A 24270-nucleotide genomic window follows, 5' to 3' on the forward strand; every position below is an offset into this window, starting at 1 on the left:
TCTGTTGTATTCTTAAGAATGATTTTATTGGGTAAGGCCAAATGTGTTTCTGGAGAGAGTGACTCTGTAGTGTTTTGTTTGTTTCATTTTGTTTTGACTCAGTAGTTTTATAATGGCAAACTTGTAGTCTTTAAATTTTGTGTTATGGTCAATTTTTCAGAAACATTCCATAAAATGAATCTCATCTGTTTTCATCAGGAGGGTGGGCCCCTCCATGAAAAATCTACAGAAAAAGGTGAATTCAGGATGTAATGACAGTATATCATGTCAGGCCAGGAAGCCACCCAACCAGTCAGCTCCTCAGTTTCCTGATAAGCAAAGGGAGACCCTGGATCACACCATTGCTGTGGTAGTGCAGGAATCGAGCCTGCTTCTTCTGACCCCAATTTTGGTGCTATCTCTTCAGTATCTGGCTACAGTGTTTATGAAAAACAAAGAGTTTCCTCTCTCCTTCCCTGGGGATAATGATCAATGATTACAGTAGTATTGGAGCCTAGGTTTACAAATAATAATTCCTGCCGGGTGCGGTGGCATGCTCCTGTATTCCCAGCTACTCGGAAGGCTGAGGCAGGAGGATCCTTTGAGCCTAAGAGTTCAAGACCAGCCTAGGCAACATAGCAAGACCCCATCTCAAAAAACAAAAGAATAATTCCTGGAGAAGCATATTAATTTTGTTTTTCTTATGAGTTATTCTTAGTAGGATTTGAGTTGTTTTCAGTGATATAAAATTTTGAAATATACATGAGTCTGTATGGTCATAAGTAACAACTAAAGTGAAGTTTCTTATGCTAAGAAATTTATATAGACTTCCGTTCAATGGCTATAGCTATTTAGTTCTCCCCCCCCACCCCCCTTACCCCGCCCACCCAATTGTCAAGCAAAAGGGCTCTTCCAGAGGTTCATTGATGATTATGCCAAGGTCTTGGGGGCATTATTACTCCCACTTTTTACACTTGGCAGGACTCAAGGGTTTGCTTTATATCTTGACTACTACTGGAGAGAAGTAGTTAACAGGATTCAAATAATACTTAACAAGCTCAAAGTTTGCACTTAAGATCCTGGGCTCTGGAATTCACATTTCCTGTGTTGCACCACTTGTTGAATGGTCTTGAGGAGGTTATTTTACCTCAGTTTCCCCATTTGTAAAGTGAGATTTTATGTGCAGTCTTACCATGCTACAAGCATTCGCTGCATGTTAGCTGCTGCTGCTGCTGCTGCTGCTGTTTTCGTTGCTGTTACCGTTATTCCCAAGCCAAGCAGTTTTCCAGACCTGCCTTAGGAGTGGCTAGTAAGAAGGGATGTGGATTCTATTTCTAAATTTTAGTGAGAGGAAAGATGAGGAGAAAGGATCTACACCTACCACAGTACTGAAGGTGTCACTTCCTTTAAAAGAAAATTTTAGCTGACTGAATTGAAAATATTAATAACACAGCATTATTATTGTTAGCTGACTTTGGTGTGCTTGACTTCTCTCTTCCCTCCTTGTACCAATATGTTTCATCTACTAATGGGAATGTCGCACATGTGAACTTTCATGATCATTTCTAGAGAGGAGAGACCCGAGGGCTCAGCCACGGAATTAACCATGGAACCTGAAGGAGGCACCTTACCTGACCCGACGCCTGCTGGGACTTTCCTTAGGAGGCTGTCTTAACCTGTCTTTCACGGTGTTGATAGCAAGTGGAGTGTGGGAGAGAAAGCCAATTCAAAAGGCAGCTGCCAGGGAAGAGAGAAATGGTTAATAAAGTACTTTTTAGCCGTTTGAACTAGTTAATTGTGGAGTTATATCGCTGAGTGAGTTCTCTCCTTTCTGCTGACACTCTAAGGAGAAACTGGAAATGGACTGCATACCTATCATGTATGCGCTTGTCTCTAGCTTGCATCTGTTCATAAGCTAAAAGTGAAATCCACTTACAATTATTACCTGGAGGACTTTTAAAGGTTTTGAAGAAAATATGACTACAGTAGATCCTAGGACAAGCTCTTCTTGTCCTTGACAGTGACTCCAGAAGCTACCCTCACTTGCAAATCTATGTATCGAGACCCAGGGTATTCATTTGTTTATTTTGATCAGATGGCACTTTAAATATCAGAGCACTGAGAAGCCACACTGGCCCACTAGTAGAAGTTTGAGATTTTTTTTTTTTTTTTTTTTTATGAGACAGAGTCTCACTCTGTTGCCTAGGCTAGAGTTCTGTGGCATCAGCCTGGCTCACAGCAACCTCAAACTCCTGGGCTCAAGGGATCCTCCTGCCTCAGCCTCCGAGGTAGCTGGGACTACAGGCACGCGCCACCATGCCTGGCTAATTTTTTCTATATATTTTTAGCTGTCCAATTAATTTCTTTCTATTTTTGGTAGAGATGGGGGTCTCGCTCTTGCTCAGGCTGGTCTCGAACTCCTGAGCTCAAACAATCCGCTCGCCTCGGCCTCCCAGAGAGCTAGGATTACAGGCGTGAGCCACCGCGCCCAGCCACGCCCGGCCAGTTTGAGATGTTTTTTCCAAGCATACTTCAAGGGGGAAAAACTAGGATCTGGGTACATTGCTAAATTATAGGACATAATTTATAACAAAAGATTTAGCTTTTCTGTACTTTCTAAGCATTGCATTCTGAAGCAAAATTATGAGTATTTCTGCGTGTCTTCTATGTTCATTTTTCTTGCTTATCTACAAAATTTCAGCACCTGATTCATTTTCTCTTGGTTTAAATGCTTTAAGCCTAATATCATTTATTTAACAGTGTTCTTTATGTTTTCCAGGGATATCAGCATGAACAACATTACTCAGTTACCAGAAGACGCATTTAAGAACTTTCCTTTCCTAGAAGAGCTGTAAGTATTACTTTGAGAACATGTATGTGTATATGTTTTTTCCCCCATTCTCTTTGGGCGCTTTTACTGTAGAGATAATCAGTTCTGTTAGGGGACATTCAGATAGCTTAGTTTCAGTGGATTTTGTGTGGAAGAAATCATATCTTGATTTTTTTAAGGAGAGTAGTTGCCAGAGTTATTTTTGTAAGCCAGAACTAAAAAATGCTACTTCTATGGGACTTTTTTTTTTCTTTTTGCTGCAATTATTATGACCATGAATGCTGTGGTGACACAAGCTAATTACAGGGTTATCCTTAGATAACAAGGCTGCTGGATAATTACCATTGTTGCCAAGGAGTTGCTGTATGGGTAACAGAACCATAAAAAAATAACACAAGGTGTTTCAGGGTCTCGATGGAACAGACAACATCAATAGTGAGCCAGCAAGAAACTGAGTGTAGTTCCTCTTGGACATCTGCAGATGACCTTGGGAATGAGGTGAAGGCATAGAACATCGTCTAGGTCTCTAAGAGCACCTTTAAGAAGGTTTCTGAGCTTAGTCGCTTGTGGCTCACATTTCCAATTTAACAGTTTGCATTGTGGAAATATTTTTTTCTACTTGTTTTAACCTCCATTTTGTTGTGCTCTCCACATTTTTTTGAAGTCCATAATCAAAATAGGCACTTTTGGATTTTAAAGAAATTGGGAACTATATATTTTAAGAATCCCAGTGAAAAAATAAAAATCAGACTTGAGTCAAGTTAATATAGGCTTTTAAAAGCCAGGCTGATGGATTATGCAATACATAGAGGTAGGAAAGTGACAGATTGATGCTAAGAACATCAAAGAGATATAGCCCTGAAGGCGTCTTCAGATTGTGCCATACAGCCCAGCTGTTGAGTATTAGATGCAAGTCAGTGAATGTCTCCTATCTTAGCTCGGCCTCTCCCCTAGAATGAGGAACAGGAGTCAAATAAGATATACAGATTGCGCACTCTGCTTCTGACAGGGTATTGAAATAGCAGTTAAGGGCTTAATAAAGTTAAGGAGAAATTTTTCTTACTGCACTACTTAGTCGAACATAATGCTCCCACAGCAAAAATTGAACAGAGGTTATTTGCCACTTAGAAGTTTGTGAACTGGGTCAAATTACTTAACCTCTCTCTGCTCAGTTTCTTTGTCTGTAAGGTACAGATACTAATAATCCCTCCTTCATAGTATTTTAGAGAAGACAGAATAAATTAATATATGTTAAATGTTTAGGACAGTGCACGAAACCGAGTGAGTGTAAATAAATGTTAGGTGTTTATTTTACTGTTATAAAAGAGCATAAGGGGGAAAAAAGCAGTGGAATGTATACCAAATGTTATCTTTGGGTAAAAAGATTAAGTGTGTGTTTTATTTTATTTTTGCCTCTTATTTTTTATTCTGTAGTGAACATTAATTATTTTGAAATAGTTATTTTAAGTTAGTATTTTAAATAGAGTTAATTGAGTGAAGTGTGCATTTGAAGCTTCCACCTCTACCCCCCAATCAAGCCTTAAGATGACTTACCTCTTCTTTTTATTTCACATATCGTTTTAGACTTTAGGATTAGTCTCTCTTTACAGAAGTAATTATGCAATGAAAGGACATTAACGAGTGGTTGTTCAGCCTTTGTATAACCACTGTGGGATGTGTGATGCACCAGGCAGACAATGGTACATCTCATCCCTGTGCTCTACAGGGCCATTCTGTGCGGACCACTTTTGTTGGCGCCTTTAATTGCTGGTTATACTTTGAGGGATTTTGCAGTGAAGACCTGGAAGTGGAGTCAGACCTGGTTAATCTGCTTTGTGAAGTTCACATCTTAGATTTCTTAAAATCTCAAATGACCAAGCATTTGTCAACCTCATGAATTCTGTCAGCCAGGATTTTTTAATTGGAACCAAATTGAATTTGACGGCTAGTTAACTGTAGCGAGGTCATGTTCTCTCCATATTCTGCTGTCATGGTAATGAAGCCCATCAAATCAAGTCAGAACACCTTCTCCAAATGTTGTATGGGATTTCAAAAATGAATTCAGTTAGGAGAGCTGAGTGTTATTTTTAAAGAACACTTCAAAATAGTCTTTAATACTTTAGTAATACTGTAAGCATTCAAGGGAATTTTCCATGTTAATATAAACACTGTAAAAAGCCTATGTTTTTTCTTCATAGAGCAATGTGGTTGATTTTGACATTCTAAAATGATGCTGCCACGACTATTGTAATATTTCATAAACAGTGTAACCATTTGTCCAGAAGTCATCTGGAAGTCATTTATAAGTGATTGCGAAGCCAAATGCCCTGAGTAGAAATGATTTGCTGAAGGGTTTTTCCATGTTAGTTAATGAAGTGCAGTTTACAAGATGTGACTGGGTTTAGCCAGATTGGATATGGTGGTCTAGAATGCTTGGAGTATTGGGTGGAATCACTTTCCAACAATGTGGAAGAAGTGTTTATAGATATTTACACATTCACTTACTCTTTCAACAAACGCTGAATCCTACCCTATGCCAGGTCCTGTGGTGGGTACTAGGGATACAGACACAACCATGGCCCTGGTTTCAGGGTTGACAGACTCTCTAGAGCTGTGCTGTCCAGTACTCTAGCTACTAGACACAGATGGCTATTTAAATTTAGATTTAAAATAATTAAAATTAAATAAAATTAAAAATTCAGTTCCTTAGTTGAACTAGCCACATTTTAAGAGTGCAATAGCTACCTGTGGCCAGTGGGTACTGTATTACACAGTGCAGATATAGATCATTTCCATCATTGCAGCAAGTTCTATTGTACAATGTTGACCTAGAGGGAGAGACGAAACTATTAGATCATTTGCTATGAAATGTCCAATTTCGAATCAAAAGTTTAGTTTATTATATCTCAAACAAGAAGCGGTACAATCAATCAAAGTACGAACCTAAACTATCGACACAGTTTTGCCATCTTAAGGGTTGCTTGTTTATGCCAGTAGCAAAGAAGCCTAGAGAGCGAGTGGAGATGAAATTGCAAAAGGCCTTTTCCACACCTTGTTGAGAATGGAATATTTTTCCTTGCAAGAAGTGGTCCAAAGTCTGGGAGAAGTGGTAGTCAGTTGGTGCAAGGTCCAGTGAATATGGTGGATGACAGAGTTTCCAAGTCCAGCCTCTGTAGTTTGAGCAGTGTTGTTTGTGCGACATATGGTTAAGTGTTGTCTTGCAAGAGGGTTGGCCTGTCTCTATTGACCAATCTCGGCTGCTTAATCACAAGCATCCTCATTACTTCATCCAACTGGCTGCAGTAGACATCCACTGTAATCAATTGACCAGGGTTCATAAAGCTGTAGTGGATAATACCAGTGCTAGACCGCCAAATAGACACCTTTAAATTTTGACGAATATTCAGTTTTGGACTGTGTTTCGGCACTTCATCTTTATCCAACCATTGTGTCCAACACTTGAGATTGTCAAAAAGAATCAGTTTTTCATCACACATAATAATATGGTATAGAAATGATTTGCCTTTATGTCATGACAGCAAAGAAAGGAAAGCTTCTAGATGATTTCTCTTCTGACACTCATTTAATTCATGCAGTACCCATCTATCCAACTTCTTTACCTTGCCATTTGTTTCAAATGGTCCAATATTGCTGTTGGAATAGTAGCATCAAACCTCGCTGCTAATTCACACCTAGGTTAAGGTGGATTTGTTTCCACTACAGCTTTCGGCTCATCATTATCCACCATGGTGTCAGGTCACCCACATGGCTCATTTTCAAGATAAAAATCACCAGAACAGAACTCCTCAAACCATTGATGTCCTGTGTGTTCATTAGCCACATCCTTCCCAAACACTTACTTGATATTTTGAACCGTCTGCACAGCATTGGTTCCATGATGGAATTTGTATTCGAAAATAATGTGAATTGTTCACTTATACCTGGTTTCACAAAAATTGCTCTTAAAAAAACTTTGAAAGGTAATCACAAGCCAAACCATAAGTTGAAAGAATGAGGATGTACCTTCACGATAAAGATGAAACAAGAAGTGTCAGAGTGAAATGTCAGAGATATCAACTGCCAAACTTAGTACTTAAGGAAATTGGACATTTCATACTTAATAACCTATAATACTGGATGTGTCATAGTAAAGAAGCATGTGCAGGGAGCAGAAGCCTAAATAGTATATTTACTTAAGACTGTAGGATTTGGGAAAGGATTCCCGGAATAGCTTCCTGAGTCTTGAAGGACACATAGGAAGGAGGGTAGGTGAGGGTAGGTCGTGAGGGTACTCCAGGAAGAACTTCACAGCATGTGCAAAGGCCCAGAGGTAGAAATCTCAGAAGTTTAACAACACATGAAGGGGCTTGTTACGACAAGATTGAAGCTTAAATATAGAAAAACATCAGGAGATGAGGCCAGATCATGAAATCTTTTTAAGATAAGGAGTTATACTTTATTCTGAAGGACTTTAATTTGATGTGAGGATGAGTGATGGGGGAAGAGACTAGGATTTTTGCTCTGGATAACTAGATGCCATTTGCGGAAACTAGAAACACAGCCAACCTGTTGGGGGCCTGAAGGATTCAATCTTATAAAGATGTGATGGTAAATAGCATGAACTTTACAATGTACACAAATTTATTCCCATAACTCTGTAAGGAAGTCAGTCTCACAAAAGTAGAAGCTGAGCTGAAGAGGTTAAGGGCCTCGTTCAAGTTCATGGACCTGGTATGTTGTTTTGCTGGGACTTGAAGTCAGGCCTCTAGAGTCCTGTTCTTTCTGAAACACTGTAAGACGTGATATGTATTTATTTTCAGGGAAATATCCCATCCAACTTTTTTCAGTGAAATGTACTTTAAGTGCTAATCAGTTGTTTTATTTTTACATTTAACCTACTTTTGAAAGTTTTATAGCTTTTAAACATTGTTACCCAGTGATTCCACTCCCCACCCCTTTGAGTATACAAAAACATAGGTTCTGGCCCTAAATTCAATACATGCAAGGTTCTGAAATCTTGGAAAAGTCTCGATTTTTGTTTTACTTTTCCTAGTCTTTGAAATGGGACTTTTCACAGAACTCTACTATAAAGGAAAAATAGATTAGTTTATGTAAAAGTGTTTTGTGACCATAAAGTGGTATGTTCGTGTGAAGTGAGGTAAATTTTACTAATCATTTTAAACATTACTGTATTTCTTTTTCTTGAAGTTTTTGTAGGAGAGGTGGTTTTGTTAGAGGATAGGAGTTGGAGTAGGCCAATATGGGTTTCTGTCAGCAATGTAAAAGGAAAGCCAGAATTTTTAGAAAACATTTAGCATTGACAGGACCTGTTGCCTGATGTAATGTTGCCACAAATGTTTTTGGTTCTCCTTTAGACTTGTCAGGGCACTGGTAGCCATTTGGGGAATGGCTGAAATTTGGAGTTGTGAAAATGATTTAGTTAGAAACAGCAGAAGGAATATGCAACTACTTTTCCGTAGGCTATCACTGAAAAATCTCTGCGGCTGTTACTTTGATGTGGCAACAACAGTAGAAGCCATTGCCAGCTTTGGCAGGTGGACAATTATTGTTTAAAACATACTATATGACTAGGATAATTCCATTTGTTTCGAAACATAATTTGACTTTGGAAAGCTTTGCAATGCTAAAGTGAAACTTAGGTCTCTGAGTACTAATTGAAGATTGTCATTTCGTTTCATCTGTGTGACAATTCTAAATGGAGGCACTACTTTACAAAAGAGGACTAGCAAATAATTTGAACAAGGAGGTCTAAAATCAAACAAAAACGGGTGGGTCAAAATTAAATAGTTTTTTTTTTTTTTTGAGACAGAGTCTCACTTTGTTGCCCTGGCTAGAGTGCCGTGGCGTCAGCCTAGCTCACAGCAACCTCAAACTCCTGGGCTCAAGCGATCCTCCTGCCTCAGCCTCCCGAGTAGCCGGGACTACAGACATGCGCCACCATGCCCAGCTAATTTTTTTTTCTCTATATTTTTCGCTGTCCAATTCATTTCTTTCTATTTTTGGTAGAGATGGGGTCTCACTCTTGCTCAGGCTGGTCTCGAACTCCTGAGCTCAAACAATCCGCCCGCCTCGGCCTCCCGGAGAGCTAGGATTACAGGCGTGAGCCACCGCGCCCGGCCAATAAGATTAAATAGTTTTAAATAGTTGAATTATATATATAGGCATATATAATATGTATATATCAAATTCAGCTATTCAAGCCATGTATATAATTCAATCCATATCTGTGTATATATAATATATGATATTCTATACCAAAATAATTTCAGACTTTTAAAAGCTTGCGAGCATAATTTTTCATATACACTTCACTGAGATTCCCTAAATGTTAACATTCATTCTCTTTCTTGCTGTCTCTCCACATACACACACAGTATATGTAATTTTTTTCTGAACCATTTGAGAGTAAGTTGCGGACAAATCTTTACATATTGCAGTGTTTATCCAGAAACACAAGGCTCTTATCTTAATAACCACAGTACAATCATCAAACTCTGAAAACTAGCTTCAATACATATTATCATCTGATCTGTAATTCTTATTCAAATTTCAACAGCTGTGCCACTGATATTGTTTAGAGCAAAAGAAAAAAAAAATCTTGTATATAATCCAGAATCACAAATTGTATCTGATTCTTGTGTCTCAATAATTCATTTTAAATTTCTAAAATTATTTTTTCATGGTCTACCTGAGCTAATGCTAAAAACTTAATTATGTGCCCAAAACTTAGTACATACTACCCAATATAATGCTCACAAGGCCCCTATGAAGAATTTATTATTACTGAATTACAGATAATGACATAGAGGCTTTAGAAAGGTAGAAAACCTTGCTGTGGTTATATGGTAAATTGCGGATCCAGGAAATGAATCTTCGTTAATCTGATTCAGGTCATTCCTCTTAATCTCTAAACTATAATGTTGCCTTGAAAGGCACAGAATTGGAGGGAAGCTAAAGGGGCTATCCACTTCACTGTCACCTGCAGCTCTAAATAGATCTACAGCTATCAAAGGTAATTGGCTGCCCAATATTTCCCATAGTAAGTTCACTGAACACATTTGTTAACAAGCAGTTCTTCCTAAATAAGATGTTCTTGTTTAGCCGTACCCATGTACAGATGAGACTATCAAGACCTACTAGCAGTTAAGTGGCTTGCCCAGAGTAACATAGTGTGTAACTGAGCCAGAATTAGACCTACAGGGTTCCATGCCATTTCTAAATATCCTATCAACTTTTATGTCTCTGAGATGTAGACGTAGTCTTGAATAATCTTACTGGGTTGTTTAGAGCTATAGAAAGTAGCTATTGTTCTCTAAGAAGGAATTTCCTTTGCTTCCAAACTAAAGTTTGACTCACTTAAAGTTTACTCCCTTGATGAAACCTTCTCAGATAAGCTCTATTGACTACAGCAATTTCCCAGAAAAAAGCAGAATAGTTCCTCAATTGCTCTGGTGATGTTTGACAGTTAAAAAAAAAAATTCTTTGGAAGCATTCTCTTGTTCCACTTCGTAGTCTTCTGGTAGGATGACTTGGGAGCAAAGATCACCACCACCCTTATTGTTGGGAAGTACGTAGTGAGCTCATAGAGGAGTGTTGCTTGTTTTATTCCTGTCATTCTCTGGAATGTGTCATTTGGGGAGCTTTCAGATTAGAGAGTAAGGGTAAAAAGAGAAAAATGGGAAGGGAGCTTGTACTAATTGGGATCCACTATGTGCTGGATAGGCATTCCTAGAACATTGTTTTGTTTTAACTCATAAGACTGTGTGAGCTGTATTTATTCCCATTTTGCTGATGAGGAGGCTGAGTTTTTCCTCAGAGACGTTAAGTGACTTGCCCAAGGTTCATGAGTAAGGGAGCCTGGTGTCAATCTCAAGTCTGATTCTGCCCTTGCAGATTAGGAGAGGGTGAGGAAAGACTTACTAGACAAGTCGTTAATTCAACAGACTTTTGTTAGGTAAAGCACTGTGTTCAGTGCTGAATTAAATGGGATTCTTGCTTTCAAGGGAGGGGAGCAGTGTACCTGAGTGATGGGAGTTCAAACGAGAAGGGAAATTACTTTTAGCAAGAGAAATTGATGGCATTTCTGGAGAGTCTTGAGGGATGGAAGGAGTTATTCATGAGGGAGATGTGCAAAGATGTGCAAAGAGCATGAACAAAAAGGAGGAGACAGACTGGGATAGGTAGTGAAAATGTTTGGTTTCCTGGATTCCTGAAAGGAAGTTATGGGATAGAAATCTAGAAAGGAGTTGAGGGCCAGATTGAGGACCTTTCTTGGCAGACTAATAGAGTTTGAACTCTTGAGTGACCACGGAAATTTTTCAAACTAGGGAATGACTTGATCAGACATGACCTTCAATAGTTGTAGTCTCATAGCAGAGAGTTTGGAATTGAGAGAAGTCAGGGAGACAAATGAACATGCAAATGGGGCAGAGGTCCAGATAAGAATTATGAGAATCTGAATTAGGGCACAGGAGAGGCAGGGAGAGGGAAAAAGAAAGCTATGCAAAAGAAGTTATGGAAATAGAATCAAGAGGATGTCTTGGCTGGGATCATAGGGGTGACATCATTAGCACTTAATTTCAAAATTACCAGGAATCTGGTGGTGCTTTGACAAATTAGAGACAATACAGGGAAATAAATTGTTTCAGAAGAGAAGTTATTAAATGCAATTTTGAATATACATATTGAGTTCAGGTGGGATTTAGGTGGGGGCATCTGGAAATAAAGGCATGGAGTCCGGAGTAGAGATTGATGGGTATAGATTATAGAATGGAGTGTCATGGGTATAGATTTGGGAATCTTTTATTTTGAGGTGATTACTGGAAACATTAGATTGAAAGAGCTTAGAGTAGAAGAAAAGGGAAGAAGGCCAAAGACAACTCCTTGGGAGACACTTGAATCAGGGTGTGGGAAGAAGACCAAGTGCCAGAGGAGCAGGAGAACTAGGGCAGAACCATGCCCCAGGAGCTGTGGGAGGAGAGGTTTTTCACAAAGAAGTGAGGGATCAATAGAAATGTGCTGGAGAGAGATGCCTGTGGCCAGATGGTGAGAAAAGGCCTTGACTTCTTTAAGTAGTTTTAGAATCGCTTCAATAGGGTGGTGAGAGTGACTTTTGAGTAAAGGAGATCATCAGGAAGCAGTCATTTAGGGACTCCTAGTAGGTGGTTTTTGATTTGTGCAGAGTGTATAAAGCTTGGCCTATGTACTGTATTTGACAGGAGTCCAGGGCTTAAGAGACAGAAACCCAGCTAAGGCATAAAAGAGGATTTATTGTTTCATGTAGAACTAGAAAGTCCAGAGGTGGAGTTGGCTTCAGATCATACTGGATCTCAGGGCTTAAAAATTATGAGAGTGTTCTCATGCTCTCCATTTCTTAGCTTCGATTATCTCTACTTTTGTGTTCTGCTTCGTTCTTTCCTGTTGCGAATAGCCTGTCTCCATATTGTGGGACATATAACCAGCAGTACATCTCTGCATCTTGACACCCAAAATGAATATCTAAAGTGTTCCTCACCGCTTTCAGCAGGAAACTCCTAGGTGGACTCTGATTGGCCAGACTTGTCTCATTTGCCTGTCCTTGAACCACTCACTCTGTTTAAGTGCAGCCAGTGTCATGGACTCATCCCCAAAAGGACTATTTAGAGTGGAGAAGTTCCCCAGAGGAAGCAGAAGAAAGGAGGAAGGAAGACATGCTGGGGAGAAAGAAACCATAGTTATCACAGCCCATTAGAATCGAGTGACTAGGCACTCTGTGGGAAATGTTTATTTAATTGGGTCAGTCCAAAATGAACAAAGGGTTGCTGAAGCATAGTGAGGTCCCAGTTAAAGTCTAGAGAATATAAATTTGTAGTAGAACCAACTAGACCCTTAACTTTGTCTTATCGTGCTTAGCAGCCCAGGAATGGAGGTGATGTACTCAGAATTTGGATTTGATGGATCAGGATTTCACAGGGGACTAAGGGAAATCAAGCAGGAGAATCAAGCAGTTCATTATTAAAGTGTTGGATGTGGGGTTCAGGAAGCGTAGAGGGACAAATGAAACCACAGTTTGCTGGTTCATTTATTTATTTTAATCAAAGCTGATTATTTCTTCTTTGGCTAAATATAGTAGTGACTGCAAGTAAATGAAAATGTATTTGATTTTCTACTGGCAGGATTAAATTTTCCAGCAAGGAAATAGGCTAAGTCATTTCTTTCATGTATTGCCTGCTCTTAGTCAAGCCATGCTTATCCAACAAAATATTACATGCTTTCGTATTAATAGAATCTTTGACTTAGAATTCGTTCATTATTTTCCCCTGTTCGTTACCTGTTATTTGGACTATACAAATACTTCAAAGATCATTTGGAGATACTGGAAATATTTGTATCACAGGTGCCCTTGGCTTCGCCCTTGGGCCTAAGAAAAATCATCATAAATTGTAAAAATGCTTAATAAAAACTAGACTTTTTAAAAAATATATAAAATTGGTGAATACTCAATTTTTAAAATCTGGATGTATAGAAAGATATAGAGAAGAGAGGAAGAATAATCACCCATTATTTTACCACTAAGAGATAATAATGGTTAATATTTTGTTGTATATCCTTCCAGACTTTTCTCTGAGTATATGTATGCAATTTCTTTTTAAAAAATAGACTTTTACTAGACATACCATTTATACTGTATTTGTCATAATATTTCCACATTAATACATCTTGTTTTTTATCATTTAATGAATACATAGTATTTTATTGTTTGGATGCTTCACATTTTATGCAATCAATCTCTTACTGATCAAATACTTACTCTTTGTTATTACGAACAGCAATTTTAGAAACATTCTTATCCTACCTAGTCTTTGTGTATTTAATGTACTGTCTTTCATTGTGCTTTTACTATAGCCTGATGTACTGAATTTAGCTCTTTTCCTAACTTCTTGTATTATAATGAGATTTGACTATAATGGAAAACTCCAAATAACAGTGGCTTTAAACACATAAGGCTTTATTTTATTTACATATCTATGAAATCTTCAGCCTAGTGACCTGGAGTTACAATGGTGCATCACAAAGTTAGCAGAGATGTAGGGCCTGATATTTTGCTCTGCAGTTCTTTGTGTATAGCTTCCATGTCAAGGTTACAAAATGACTGCTGGAGCTGCAGTCATCAAGACCCAATCCTTAGCAGTAGGAATATTGAAGCAGGGAATAAAGAGAGGGATATTTTCCAGTAACCAGCTTCCTTTAAGAAGCCATCTTGAACATACCATACAGTACTTATTCTCACATCTCATTGGCTAGAACTTAATCACATGGGTACACTTAACAGGATGCTGGGAAATAGGCCCTTTGAAATGGGCATATTGTTGACTAAAATTAGAGTTCTGTTACTAGGTAAGAAAGGAAGAATGGTTATTGGTTAGGCAATTAGTTAAGATACTTTTGGCTGCAAGTAACAAAACTCAATTCAAAGCATCTTAACTAGTAAGGAAATGTATTACCTCATATAACAAGGCGATAGAACTGTTCCAGGGTTGATTAATAGAGTTGCTAAGCCATGTCATCAAGAACCCAGGTTCTCTCCTACTTCCTAGTTTGCTCTCCCTAGTTAGGGCTGTCCCATGGCTGTTGTCACTCTGCATAGAATATTCAAACAGGATGACATCCAGAAGGAGAAGAAAGTCATCCTTCTAATGTCTCCCCGTTGAGGAGGAAAGCTATCTTTCCTAGAAACCTCCAGCAGACTTCCTCTCACTTCATTGACCAGAGCTGGGGTCAAGGTCTACTCCCAAACCAATTACCGGAATGGGGACAACATGGTGGGTTAAGGCCAATTGGAATTTACTCACAGAGCTGAGTCATGTGAAGCAGGGGATAATATTTGAACAAATACGAGCTCTATCAGGAAAGCGTGAATGGGTGTTAGGTAGGCAGCCAACAGTGGCTGCCACAGTTTTTCTCTATACTATTCACATTTTTACCCATTTTGTACAGCCCATTTTGAGCCCTTTCTACCATATGAAGCCTTCCTTGGTATTTTTTTCCCAAACCCCTCTTGCACTCTCTCTAGTCCTCACCACTTAGCACTGGATCGTATGCCTTGTTATTTTGTGGTCCAGGTGTGTCAGTGTGTACTTGTCTCCTCGACTCCATTGACTTCTCTCTAAGGAAGGACAGGGCCTGTTGTCACATTTCAATATGACCTTTGCTGATAGTAACCATATTTTTGAAATCGAAATTGAGGAAGGACTTAAGACAAATGATTTCTTCTCATTTTAAATATATTGATGTAGGAAACCTTATCAGTTTATATAAATTCCATTGGAATTTTATGATTATTGAACTGTTCTTATTTAAAAGAAAAGAAGTGAGAAATGTGCTGGGATTACTCAGTACTTCCTTTGACGTACCTGTGGTACTTGGCCTGTAGTAGACGCTCAATAAATACCTGTTGGTTGATGTTAGCTGTAAAATTTTTTAAAAGCTGCAACGTTATTTCCTCACATGGGTGGATATTGCATGTGTTTATTGCCAGAGGATAAACGACTAGGTTGTCAGGATAACTTTGCTCAGGAAACGTAACTATTGCCAGGGTTCTTTACTGATTTACCTGTAAAACAAAGTCTTCTATGGGTTACTATTAGAAGAAGTAGGAAACACAAAGGCCAGTTTGGTGCAGGTAGAACTTAAAATTTCTTTGAATTGAATAAAGGTCTTTAATATGTAAAAAGGTTCTAGATGGCCTGTAGACCAGACCAGGTTTTAGTACGGACATATTTTTTGTTAAGCATTGCTACTTTGTTTTTCTGCATTTAAATAGAAATATATTACTATATGTGAAATTTTCCCTTCTCTGTGAAGGAAGACTACCTTAAAAACCTTGGGAATTTCCATGACATATATATACATAAGTGTTCTTAAAACATACCCAATTTTTGCATACACTTTCATACCAGTTATGTGAAGATGCAAAAATCTTCCCTAGTATGTGAAGAAATAAGGTAATTAAGACATTGTTAGTTGACTTAGGACCACTCTGATATGCTATATCAGTTGAGATTTAACCCTGATAGGAAGAATATCCAAGGTGAACTATAAAGGATGCTATTGAATTGTTAGCCCTCTTTATTCACTAAGAAAGTAAAACATACTTTGGTCCTTTTAAAGTCAATGGTAGAAAATAACACAAAACATTGTTCTATTTCTAGGATTTATATTAGTTTATTTACATTGTTTTGCTTCTAGGATTTACATTATTTAGCTGCACTGCAGGACCTTGGGTAGGACATGTAGGAAACAGAGGCTCACATTCCTCATCTGTTTAAAAAAAAAAAAGAAAAAAAAACAAAAAGCCAGGAGAGTGAGTGTTTTTCTTTTTTTTTTTTTTTTTTGAGACAGAGTCTCACTCTTTTGCCCAGGCTAGAGTGAGTGCCGTGGCATCAGCCTAGCTCACAGCAACCTCACACTCCTGGGCTCAAATGATCCTCCTGCCTCAGCCTCCCAAGTAGCTGGGACTACAGGCACGCGCCACCATGCCCGGCTAATTTTTCTATATATTTTTAGTTGTCCAATTCGTTTCTTTCTATTTTTAGTAGAGACGGGGTCTCGCTCTTGCTCAGGCTGGTTTCGAACTCCTGAGCTCAAACAATCCGCCCGCCTCGGCCTCCCAGAGTGCTAGGATTATAGGCGTGAGCCACCGCGCCCGGCCGAGAGTGAGTGTTTTTAAGGGCCGATAGGTTGAGTATCCCTTATTTGAAATGCTTGGGAGTGGAAGTGTTTTGAATTTTAGATTTTTTAAATTTTGGAATATTTATGTTTCAAATCTGAAATTTGAAATGCTCCAATGAGCATTTCCTTTGAGTGTCGTGTTGGTGTTCAAAAAGCTTCAAATTTTGGAGCATTTCAGATTTCAGATTTTTGAATTAGGAATGCTCAACCTGTTTTCATTAGTAGAATAATGAAAACAAGAAATACTATACAAATGTTAGCTTTTTATTATATATATGGATACCAAATAACCCTAAAAGGAACTAGTATACTTCATTTAGTCTTTATTTCTCACAGGAGCCAACATAGTTCTGAGCACATAGTCAGGCCTTAGCGTATCAATAAATACATGGCTCAACACTTTTAATAGAAGTATGTAGTAGTATTGTGTCTGTTGCTCTTTAAAACAGTTGCCAAAACTTTGGATCCTGCTGATTTCAAATTATATTTAATAACACTGTCACTCAACCTCCTGTTAAATGCTTTCCTGTGGCCATACTTGGCCTGGTCAGTTGTGCACTAGAAATGCCTTCTCTGAAGGTGGTGTCATGGGCTGCTGGTGGTGCCTGTTATACCTTGCAGGTGGCATGACACTGTGGTGATCCACTCGAGGGAATTTAATTGCATCCCAGGAGAGGCAGCCTGGATATGTTAGGGTACAACCTGTGATACTTCCTATGCATGGCTTCAAAAGTAGGTGTAGAAAGAAAAGGTGAGGGAGGGGAGAAGACATTGCGGAAGGGTAAGTAAATGTTGATCAGAAGGGAAGGGTGGTGCTCAGAGTACTTTTGAGTCAGGACTTGACAATAGGCACGATGCCAGGTAGGAAGGTAGGCACGGGGATGGTTGGGAGGCTACAGCCAGTCTCCTCTGGCTTTGTCACCTACTCGCCAACGTCTCCACAATGTGATAGAGAAATTGCCACTAGTAAAGCTCTCTGTTATTTGTGACAAAGCGTGTTTCATGCCTTGCTGCCGCAGTTGCCGTGGCCTCCCTCTGCTTTCTCCGCCCCATGTCTTTTCACAACAGCTGCTGGAAGCTACTGAACCCTCATCTGCCCTCCCCCCAGCTCAGTACATATGTCTAGTCAGTGTATATATTGTATTCCCTACTCCGCTAATTCTTGGCTAGAATTCCAGCCAAATGGCTCCAATGAAATTTCTGTAATAGACCAGAAGAAACCCAAGTCCAGGCATTTCTCTGAGAAATAACACCGATTGCTTTAGTCTCTATTTCACACTTGCCTCTCTTGTTTCTTTAAATTTCTCCTCAAGTGAGGAAATCCCAGTCTAGTTCAGTGCATTTCACGAAGGCATTAACTCCCTGGCCCAGATTATCTTCTGAAATGTGGCCTTCTCATTCATATACACTATTGACAGTGTCCCATGTTTAACCAGCTCTATTCCTGCTTTCTCCCTGCTGGGAGGGACAGCAGATAGAAAAGTTCAGGTAGTAAGTATATGCATTAAGAATAGAGGATATAATTGAAAACTCTTGCTTTTCAAAAAGCTTCCCCTTGAAGGATCCCCTAATGTGAATTCATGGTCCTTATGAATAATAAATGCACACAAAACAGATTCATAAAGACATTACACACTGAGCTACTTGTATCCCATTTCCTGGAATGGTTCCAAATCCAGTGGGAGAGCGGAAGTCTAGTAGATTGCTATTTCCCTCTGTCTCTCCAGTCTCAGGCTTTGCTCTCTTTGCTTCTGGGACTGTTACAGCAAGCAGAATAAATAGGAGTTGACTTGAGGTAAACTGGGTCCCCATTTGAAGTCCTGCTAAACTTGTTTTAATTCCGTGTGATCATATGTACAACACAGAGTGTGTCGAGATACTACCATTAACCAATGGCCTGGCATTCCCATGTTTAAAGTCCTTCCCCACCCTTCCTTAAGAAAATATACTCCCAGCCTATATTGAGAAAGAAAATTGTTGCCCTGGCATTTGATTCTTTGAAATCTAGCTAAAGGGTTCTTTCCTGTTAGGAGAGTGAGTGGGGGAGTGAGGAAATAGAAATGAAAGAAGAGGAGAAAATATGCAGAAAAGGGAAGATAATCAGAAAGCTTTCCTACTCTTTAAGTAGTAGTATTACCTTTTTGAATCCAGAATCTTATACTGGGCTTCGTTGAAACATAGCAAATACCAACTGTCCGGTATGAATATATGTAAGGTCTTATGCAAGGGGATATAGAATGAATGTGACATAGTCCCTGCCCTTAAGGGATACATAATACCACTGAAGGAGATGAGAGAAGTACATGGTAAGTAGAGGCAAAGTAAGACCCAATAAGAAAGCTTCGTCTAAGGTACCTGTGGAATCAAAGGAAGGTGACAGCATAATGGTTTCATGTTGGAGGTAGTCCTCAACTTTGGACAACCTGAACAAGGTGTCAGTTGGCAGAAGCTGGAGCGGAGGTATTCAGGGGAAAGGCATGGTGCGAGCAAAGAGTCGGAGGTGGAAAAGCAAGGCGTTTCTGGACGCAGTAACGGTGCTCAGTGGTAGGAGACAAGGAACATGGGAATAAGGTGGGAAAGGAGGATAGGGTCATTTTGAAAGTTCAGCTAATTCAGCAGGGAAAAAAGCCTTTGGGACAATGCTCAGAGTTGTGCTTTATAAGATTTAGAGCTCACAGTATTATAATTAAGTGGTTTGAGGCAGGAGTCTTGTGGAAGTTCATGGCAATAATCCAGGAGAAAAAAACCAGGGCCTAAACTCAGGTGGCAGCAGGAAGAGTAAAAGAGTGATTGGGTTGAAACCTTGCGGAGTCGCGCTCTCTATGGTCTTTGGAGACAGAACAGAGTGGATGAGCAGTGAGGCCTGGGACTGCCCACCTTTCTGTGGCAGAAAATCATCCCATGTTCACCCTTCTGTTCTCACCCCAGTGATTTTTTTTTTCTTTAGGATTTCATAGCCATTAGAAGAATAGTAAAACATACTGAATGTGACACAAAAGAAAAATATAAATATCATCATTTGACAAATTAAAAAGGGTTTCCGGGACCAGCCAATAAGTAAGTCTTCAAGTAGTGAGAAGCTAAGAAAACTGTTGACTGTGGCACAAAAGTGCAAACCTGGGCATGGATTGGGAAGTGGTTGGTTGCTAATAGAGCGCCATTGGTGACAAATTCTTCCTCAGTATCAGCAGCCTCTTTTTCCTTGGGAGTTGCTAGAAAAAAAGCACAACAGTGAATGCTCTATATCTTAAGTGCATCCCAGTGAGTTTAGGGCATGCCCTATCCTTGTGCACTTGGAGCCCATCCTCAGCCCCTTCCCACTGGTCATCTTTGGCTGTGGGAAGGATGGCACTGTCAGTCTGTTAGAAATTTCTCTATAATTGCAGTTCTGAGCTCCTAATGCATAGTTGCTCCTCATTAGCTTCGGTTTGCTGGGTGAGAACTATGGATACTCAAGGCTATTAACTTGCCCAGGTCCACTCTGCCCCGCCTCTCCTCTCTGGGCATTATTTCCTAACCTCTTGGGGACACACCAGAGGCATCCTGGGTGCAGGAGGCAGTGGATAAGCATTGCAGCCAGCCCGTTGCAGTCAGCCCGGCAAGAACCAGGATGCTGGCTCTTCCACTTACCAGCTGTGTGACTCATGCCAAGTCACCTAACCTCTCAGGGATTCGGAGAAGCAGGGCCATTGTCATGAGAAGATTGAAATGAAAGAACGTCTGATTCTTTCATACCATTGATCATTATCATGGTGCTTGCAACTATCGTGGACTCAGTTTTTTTCTTCCAGAGATTTTGGGACTTTGTCCCTGACCCTGCTATTTATTTAGTTTGCTCTTTTCTGGATCTGAGCTTTTAGACGTGAAGCATCCATAAGGTTTACTCTAAGAAGTACTGGCTTATGAAATAAGCAAAATGGGAAGATGTTTTGGAAGGTGCAATTGCTGAAGCTGCAGACCCTTTCCCAAGCTGCTTTGCTTATTATTCATTAAGCAGCTTGGTAAACGTAGGTAGCTGTGTTCCTGAGGGCTCTACATGATATGTTTACTCTAATAAGAGACTAAGTAATCAGAGTAGCATGTCCTCTTGCACTGCATTATCACCGTCCACCACACAACTAGTAGTGTTTATTTCTCCAGATAGTTGGCTTGCATTTCAGGATAAGCCTCGTGCAGAGAGCTCATTTTGTCATTTATATTGATGATAAGTAGAGGAGAAAGAGAATGCTTTTTGAAGTTAGGTTACTCTAGTTTTCCCATGGTTTATAAAGGGGCAGAGATTTGGGAAAAGGAAGCAAATATTCTAGGTAATGTGGTTAAACACTCTTTTCTGTTGATAAGTGAAGATAATCAGGTGTTCTGCATTTTGCTACTTTATAAAATACTTTATAAAATATTCTTTTTCATGAGCTCAGCATAATAGCTTTAACTCCTCAGGGAAAGCCTATAAATACAAGGACATTCACAACTAATAGGAGAGATAAAAGAATGAGAATCCAGTAACAGCCTCGGTCTTGTTTATAGTGTTTCTTTTTTGGCGAACTCTAGCTTTTTAACACTGGTCATTTAGACAACCAGGAGGAGCAGTCCCAGTCACAGGACTCTTTAAAGCACTGGGGAGAGGTGGATACTGACTCTTATGGCCCTGGCGGTGCAATTTGATCTTTTAAAATGGGACCATTTAAACACTTTATATTATAGCTATGAGTATGATCAGTTCAATTTAATGAGTGAGCGTGGGGTGTAGGAAGCTCTTTGGGATTGCTTGTGCCAAGCTCACACTAAAGTAGACTACGGGATACTATGGGGTCGAAATGGTGAGCAGTTTTGAGGAGGAACTTCTGAGAAAGCAGTTTCTGGCTAGTGACGTGGTTGGCATGTTGGTGGGTGGTAACAGAAGTTATGAGATGCACGCCCTGTTCTTGAAAGCACATGTACTTGGCCTTCAAGACTAATATGCAAGAAACAATGAGTAGAAGGTAACCAATGAACTCGTTTAATTATGAGTCTAACTGTTCTTGCATAGGGCATGTTTATAAGAGCTAAAGCTTTCAAGGGAAATAGCACTGCAGTTGGGTATTTAAGGGGTGAAAATGAGGTTGCTAGGTAAAGCGTTTAAAAGATGTATTGGTAAAGCTGACTAGTCTAGAACCAAGAAGATTTGCCAAGGAGAACTATTTTTAAATGGAAGCACTGAAGAGGCCTTAAAACCATCTTCTTCAATCCCTTGTTTTACATATAGTGCACCCCTGGCAAGTGAAAGACCATGAGGCTGATGGCACAAAGTAAACTATTGTGAGCCTGGATTCTGGGAAGCTTCGAAAGGCTTGCAGTGTAGAGCTTAGGTGCTAGAGTGCCTTGTGAAAAGCAAACTGCATGACCACAGGGGGTTTTAGGAAGAATTTAGTTTAGGGGCATGAACCCTGTGTTAAACTTGTGGTGTTGCCTGAGAATCCAGCATTATTATTCGTTCCATTAAAGGAATAATTCTATGTACTCACCCCTTTGGTTTCTGAGTCCTCTGGCTGTTTTGCTCTCCTCTCGCCTTCCTGCCCTCCGTCATCAGTACTCACATCTGTCTGTGTTGCTAGTTAAGGATCAAGTACTACCCCCTTCCCAGGGCCATTTGCATTTTAATTGGGACACATCATCGAGATAAAATAATGCATCTAATAGAGTTTCAGGCTACAATGACTTCAAATTTTAAGGCGGGGTGAAGGATCCTTCCTTGTGTCCCCAAAATCAGGGCGTGTGTAGGGAGAGGATGTTGTGTGTCTGGCACTTCGTGGGCACTCTTGTTTGTTCATGAATGAATGAAACTTTTTGGTGAACGAACGAATTGGTGAATGAGGCTTAGGGGTGCAGGGTTCTTAGAAAACAGAAGAGACAATGGAAATAAACCCTTTAAAGGAGGGATTATTAATGTTAAGTTTTATAAATTTTAAATTATAAATTTTAAAAGAAGGACTAGGTGACTGGTCCCAAGACATAAGGGGGGGAGAGCATTCAAAAGAAAAAAATCATAGTTCTACAGTCTAGCTGCTTAGGGAATATTGCTGACAGAACCAGGAACCTGAGAGTCCTGTGTTTGATCACATGGACGCACAACTGTCATTTTTGACTAGATACTTGAAAACCTTCCTTCACTTCGTGTGGCTACAAGTAAGGTATGTGAGTCCCAGTCCTATTTCCTGCTTCTTCTCCCTAATGTCTCCTGTTCAACCTTTCCTTCCATTTTTCTGTGCCCAGGACTCGGTATGAATTGTGTGCTCAGATTTCCTACAAAAGCACCCAGAGGATTCATATCTTTTCCTTATTTCACCCTTACTCCCACTTAAATTTTTCACTTCAAAACTTCTTCAGGAAAACGCTTACTTTAAAAAAAATATATAGGCCGTTGTTTGGAAAGTTATGCTTGCAATGACTCTTACTTTTGGCCTCTCTTTTGCATGGCTATGCTGCCCTCGGTTATGCAGAGATAACAAACTAACTTGCTTCCCAAAGGCATTCTTCCTTGACGGACTGGTTTGCTCTGAGCTGTATAAACACTCTTGCCTGCTGACCAGTAGTCTGTATTTATGAGGTCCTTAGAAAACACTGCAAGCTGCAGAGAGTGACCATGAATAGCAAACTTAATTTGGTTTAATGTGTTTTTGCTTGCTTGACCTCACCAGAATAAAAATGTGCCTGCTTAAATTATTGTATTGGGACTTAAAAAAAAAAAATTCTGGAGACATTTATCTCATTAGAAGAATATGGGGATCATTTTAGCAAAGGTTTAAGTCCACGTTTAATGACAGATAGACTTGAGAAATGTTTAACATAGAGCTTTAATTGCAGATTAGATTATTGTAAATTCTGAATTTTAAGCCTGAATTACTGTTTTTTTCTCTTGCTACTTTTTTTTTTTCTAGACAATTGGCTGGCAACGACCTTTCTTTTATCCACCCAAAGGCCTTGTCCGGGTTGAAAGAACTCAAAGTTCTGTAAGTAATGCAATTTTAGAGTTTCACAGCTGGCTGTGTATTTTCTTTCTGCATAGTCAACATGCTTGGAACTAGGTTAAGCACAGTTTCTTTTAGTTCAGGATTAAAAGATTTAAGGAGTGGCCAATGGGTAATGTGGGAGGCTAGAGGTTGATTTAGGCAACCTAGAGTATAGATAACAAAAGTTAAAATTCTAAATAATAGATATTCTGACCTCCAGTATGTTACAATTGAACGTTAGGCTTTTTAGGGGGCTAATGCACTGAATCAAAACTATATTTAAGCTTTACTGCTAGGGTTTTGTTTCTACCAATCTTATAAGAATTTTGAATTAGTTGACCCTAAAAAGAAAAAGGCTTACAGCAGCTCCAAAGGCTGAAATCATTTTAAAGCTAAAGGGAATTGAGACGCCTATGATTTTTATAGCCAGTGAGGGATCAGGAAATAAATTCCTGGCAGTAGTCAGGAACTTGGAGTGTGGCAGATCAGGAAACAGGTGAACTGACTGCCTGTACTTCTACCACTGCCTTGCTGGCTGACCATCAGCAGGTCACTAGACCTCTCTGGTTCAGTAAATGAGGTGGGCCCTTTACCTCTTCCATTCTGTGGTTATGATTCATGTCAGGCAGTCATTGTATTAATGTGACAGGAGTGGCTTTAGGTAAGAAGTAAAGGGATTTCATTTTCAGTATGGAGCTATGCCTCCATTCTCCAGGCCCTATTAGATGATTATTTTATTTTTAT

General features: G+C 39.5%; 1 protein-coding gene across 1 annotated transcript in view; it reads left to right on the top strand.

Moving 5' to 3' along the window:
- The window catches only part of LGR4 (leucine-rich repeat containing G protein-coupled receptor 4), a 95132-nt gene that overhangs the window by 47699 nt on the left and 23163 nt on the right, over positions 1-24270 (top strand). Inside the window, exons 2-3 of the mRNA XM_012649553.1 lie at positions 2759-2830; positions 23455-23526. Of these exons, the coding sequence (XP_012505007.1) occupies positions 2759-2830; positions 23455-23526 (144 nt within the window). The remainder of the gene's footprint in view (positions 1-2758; positions 2831-23454; positions 23527-24270) is intronic.

This window comes from Propithecus coquereli, unplaced genomic scaffold (genome assembly GCF_000956105.1).
Source record: "Propithecus coquereli isolate 6110/MARCELLA unplaced genomic scaffold, Pcoq_1.0 Scaffold30, whole genome shotgun sequence".
Taxonomy (NCBI): Eukaryota; Metazoa; Chordata; class Mammalia; order Primates; family Indriidae; genus Propithecus; species Propithecus coquereli.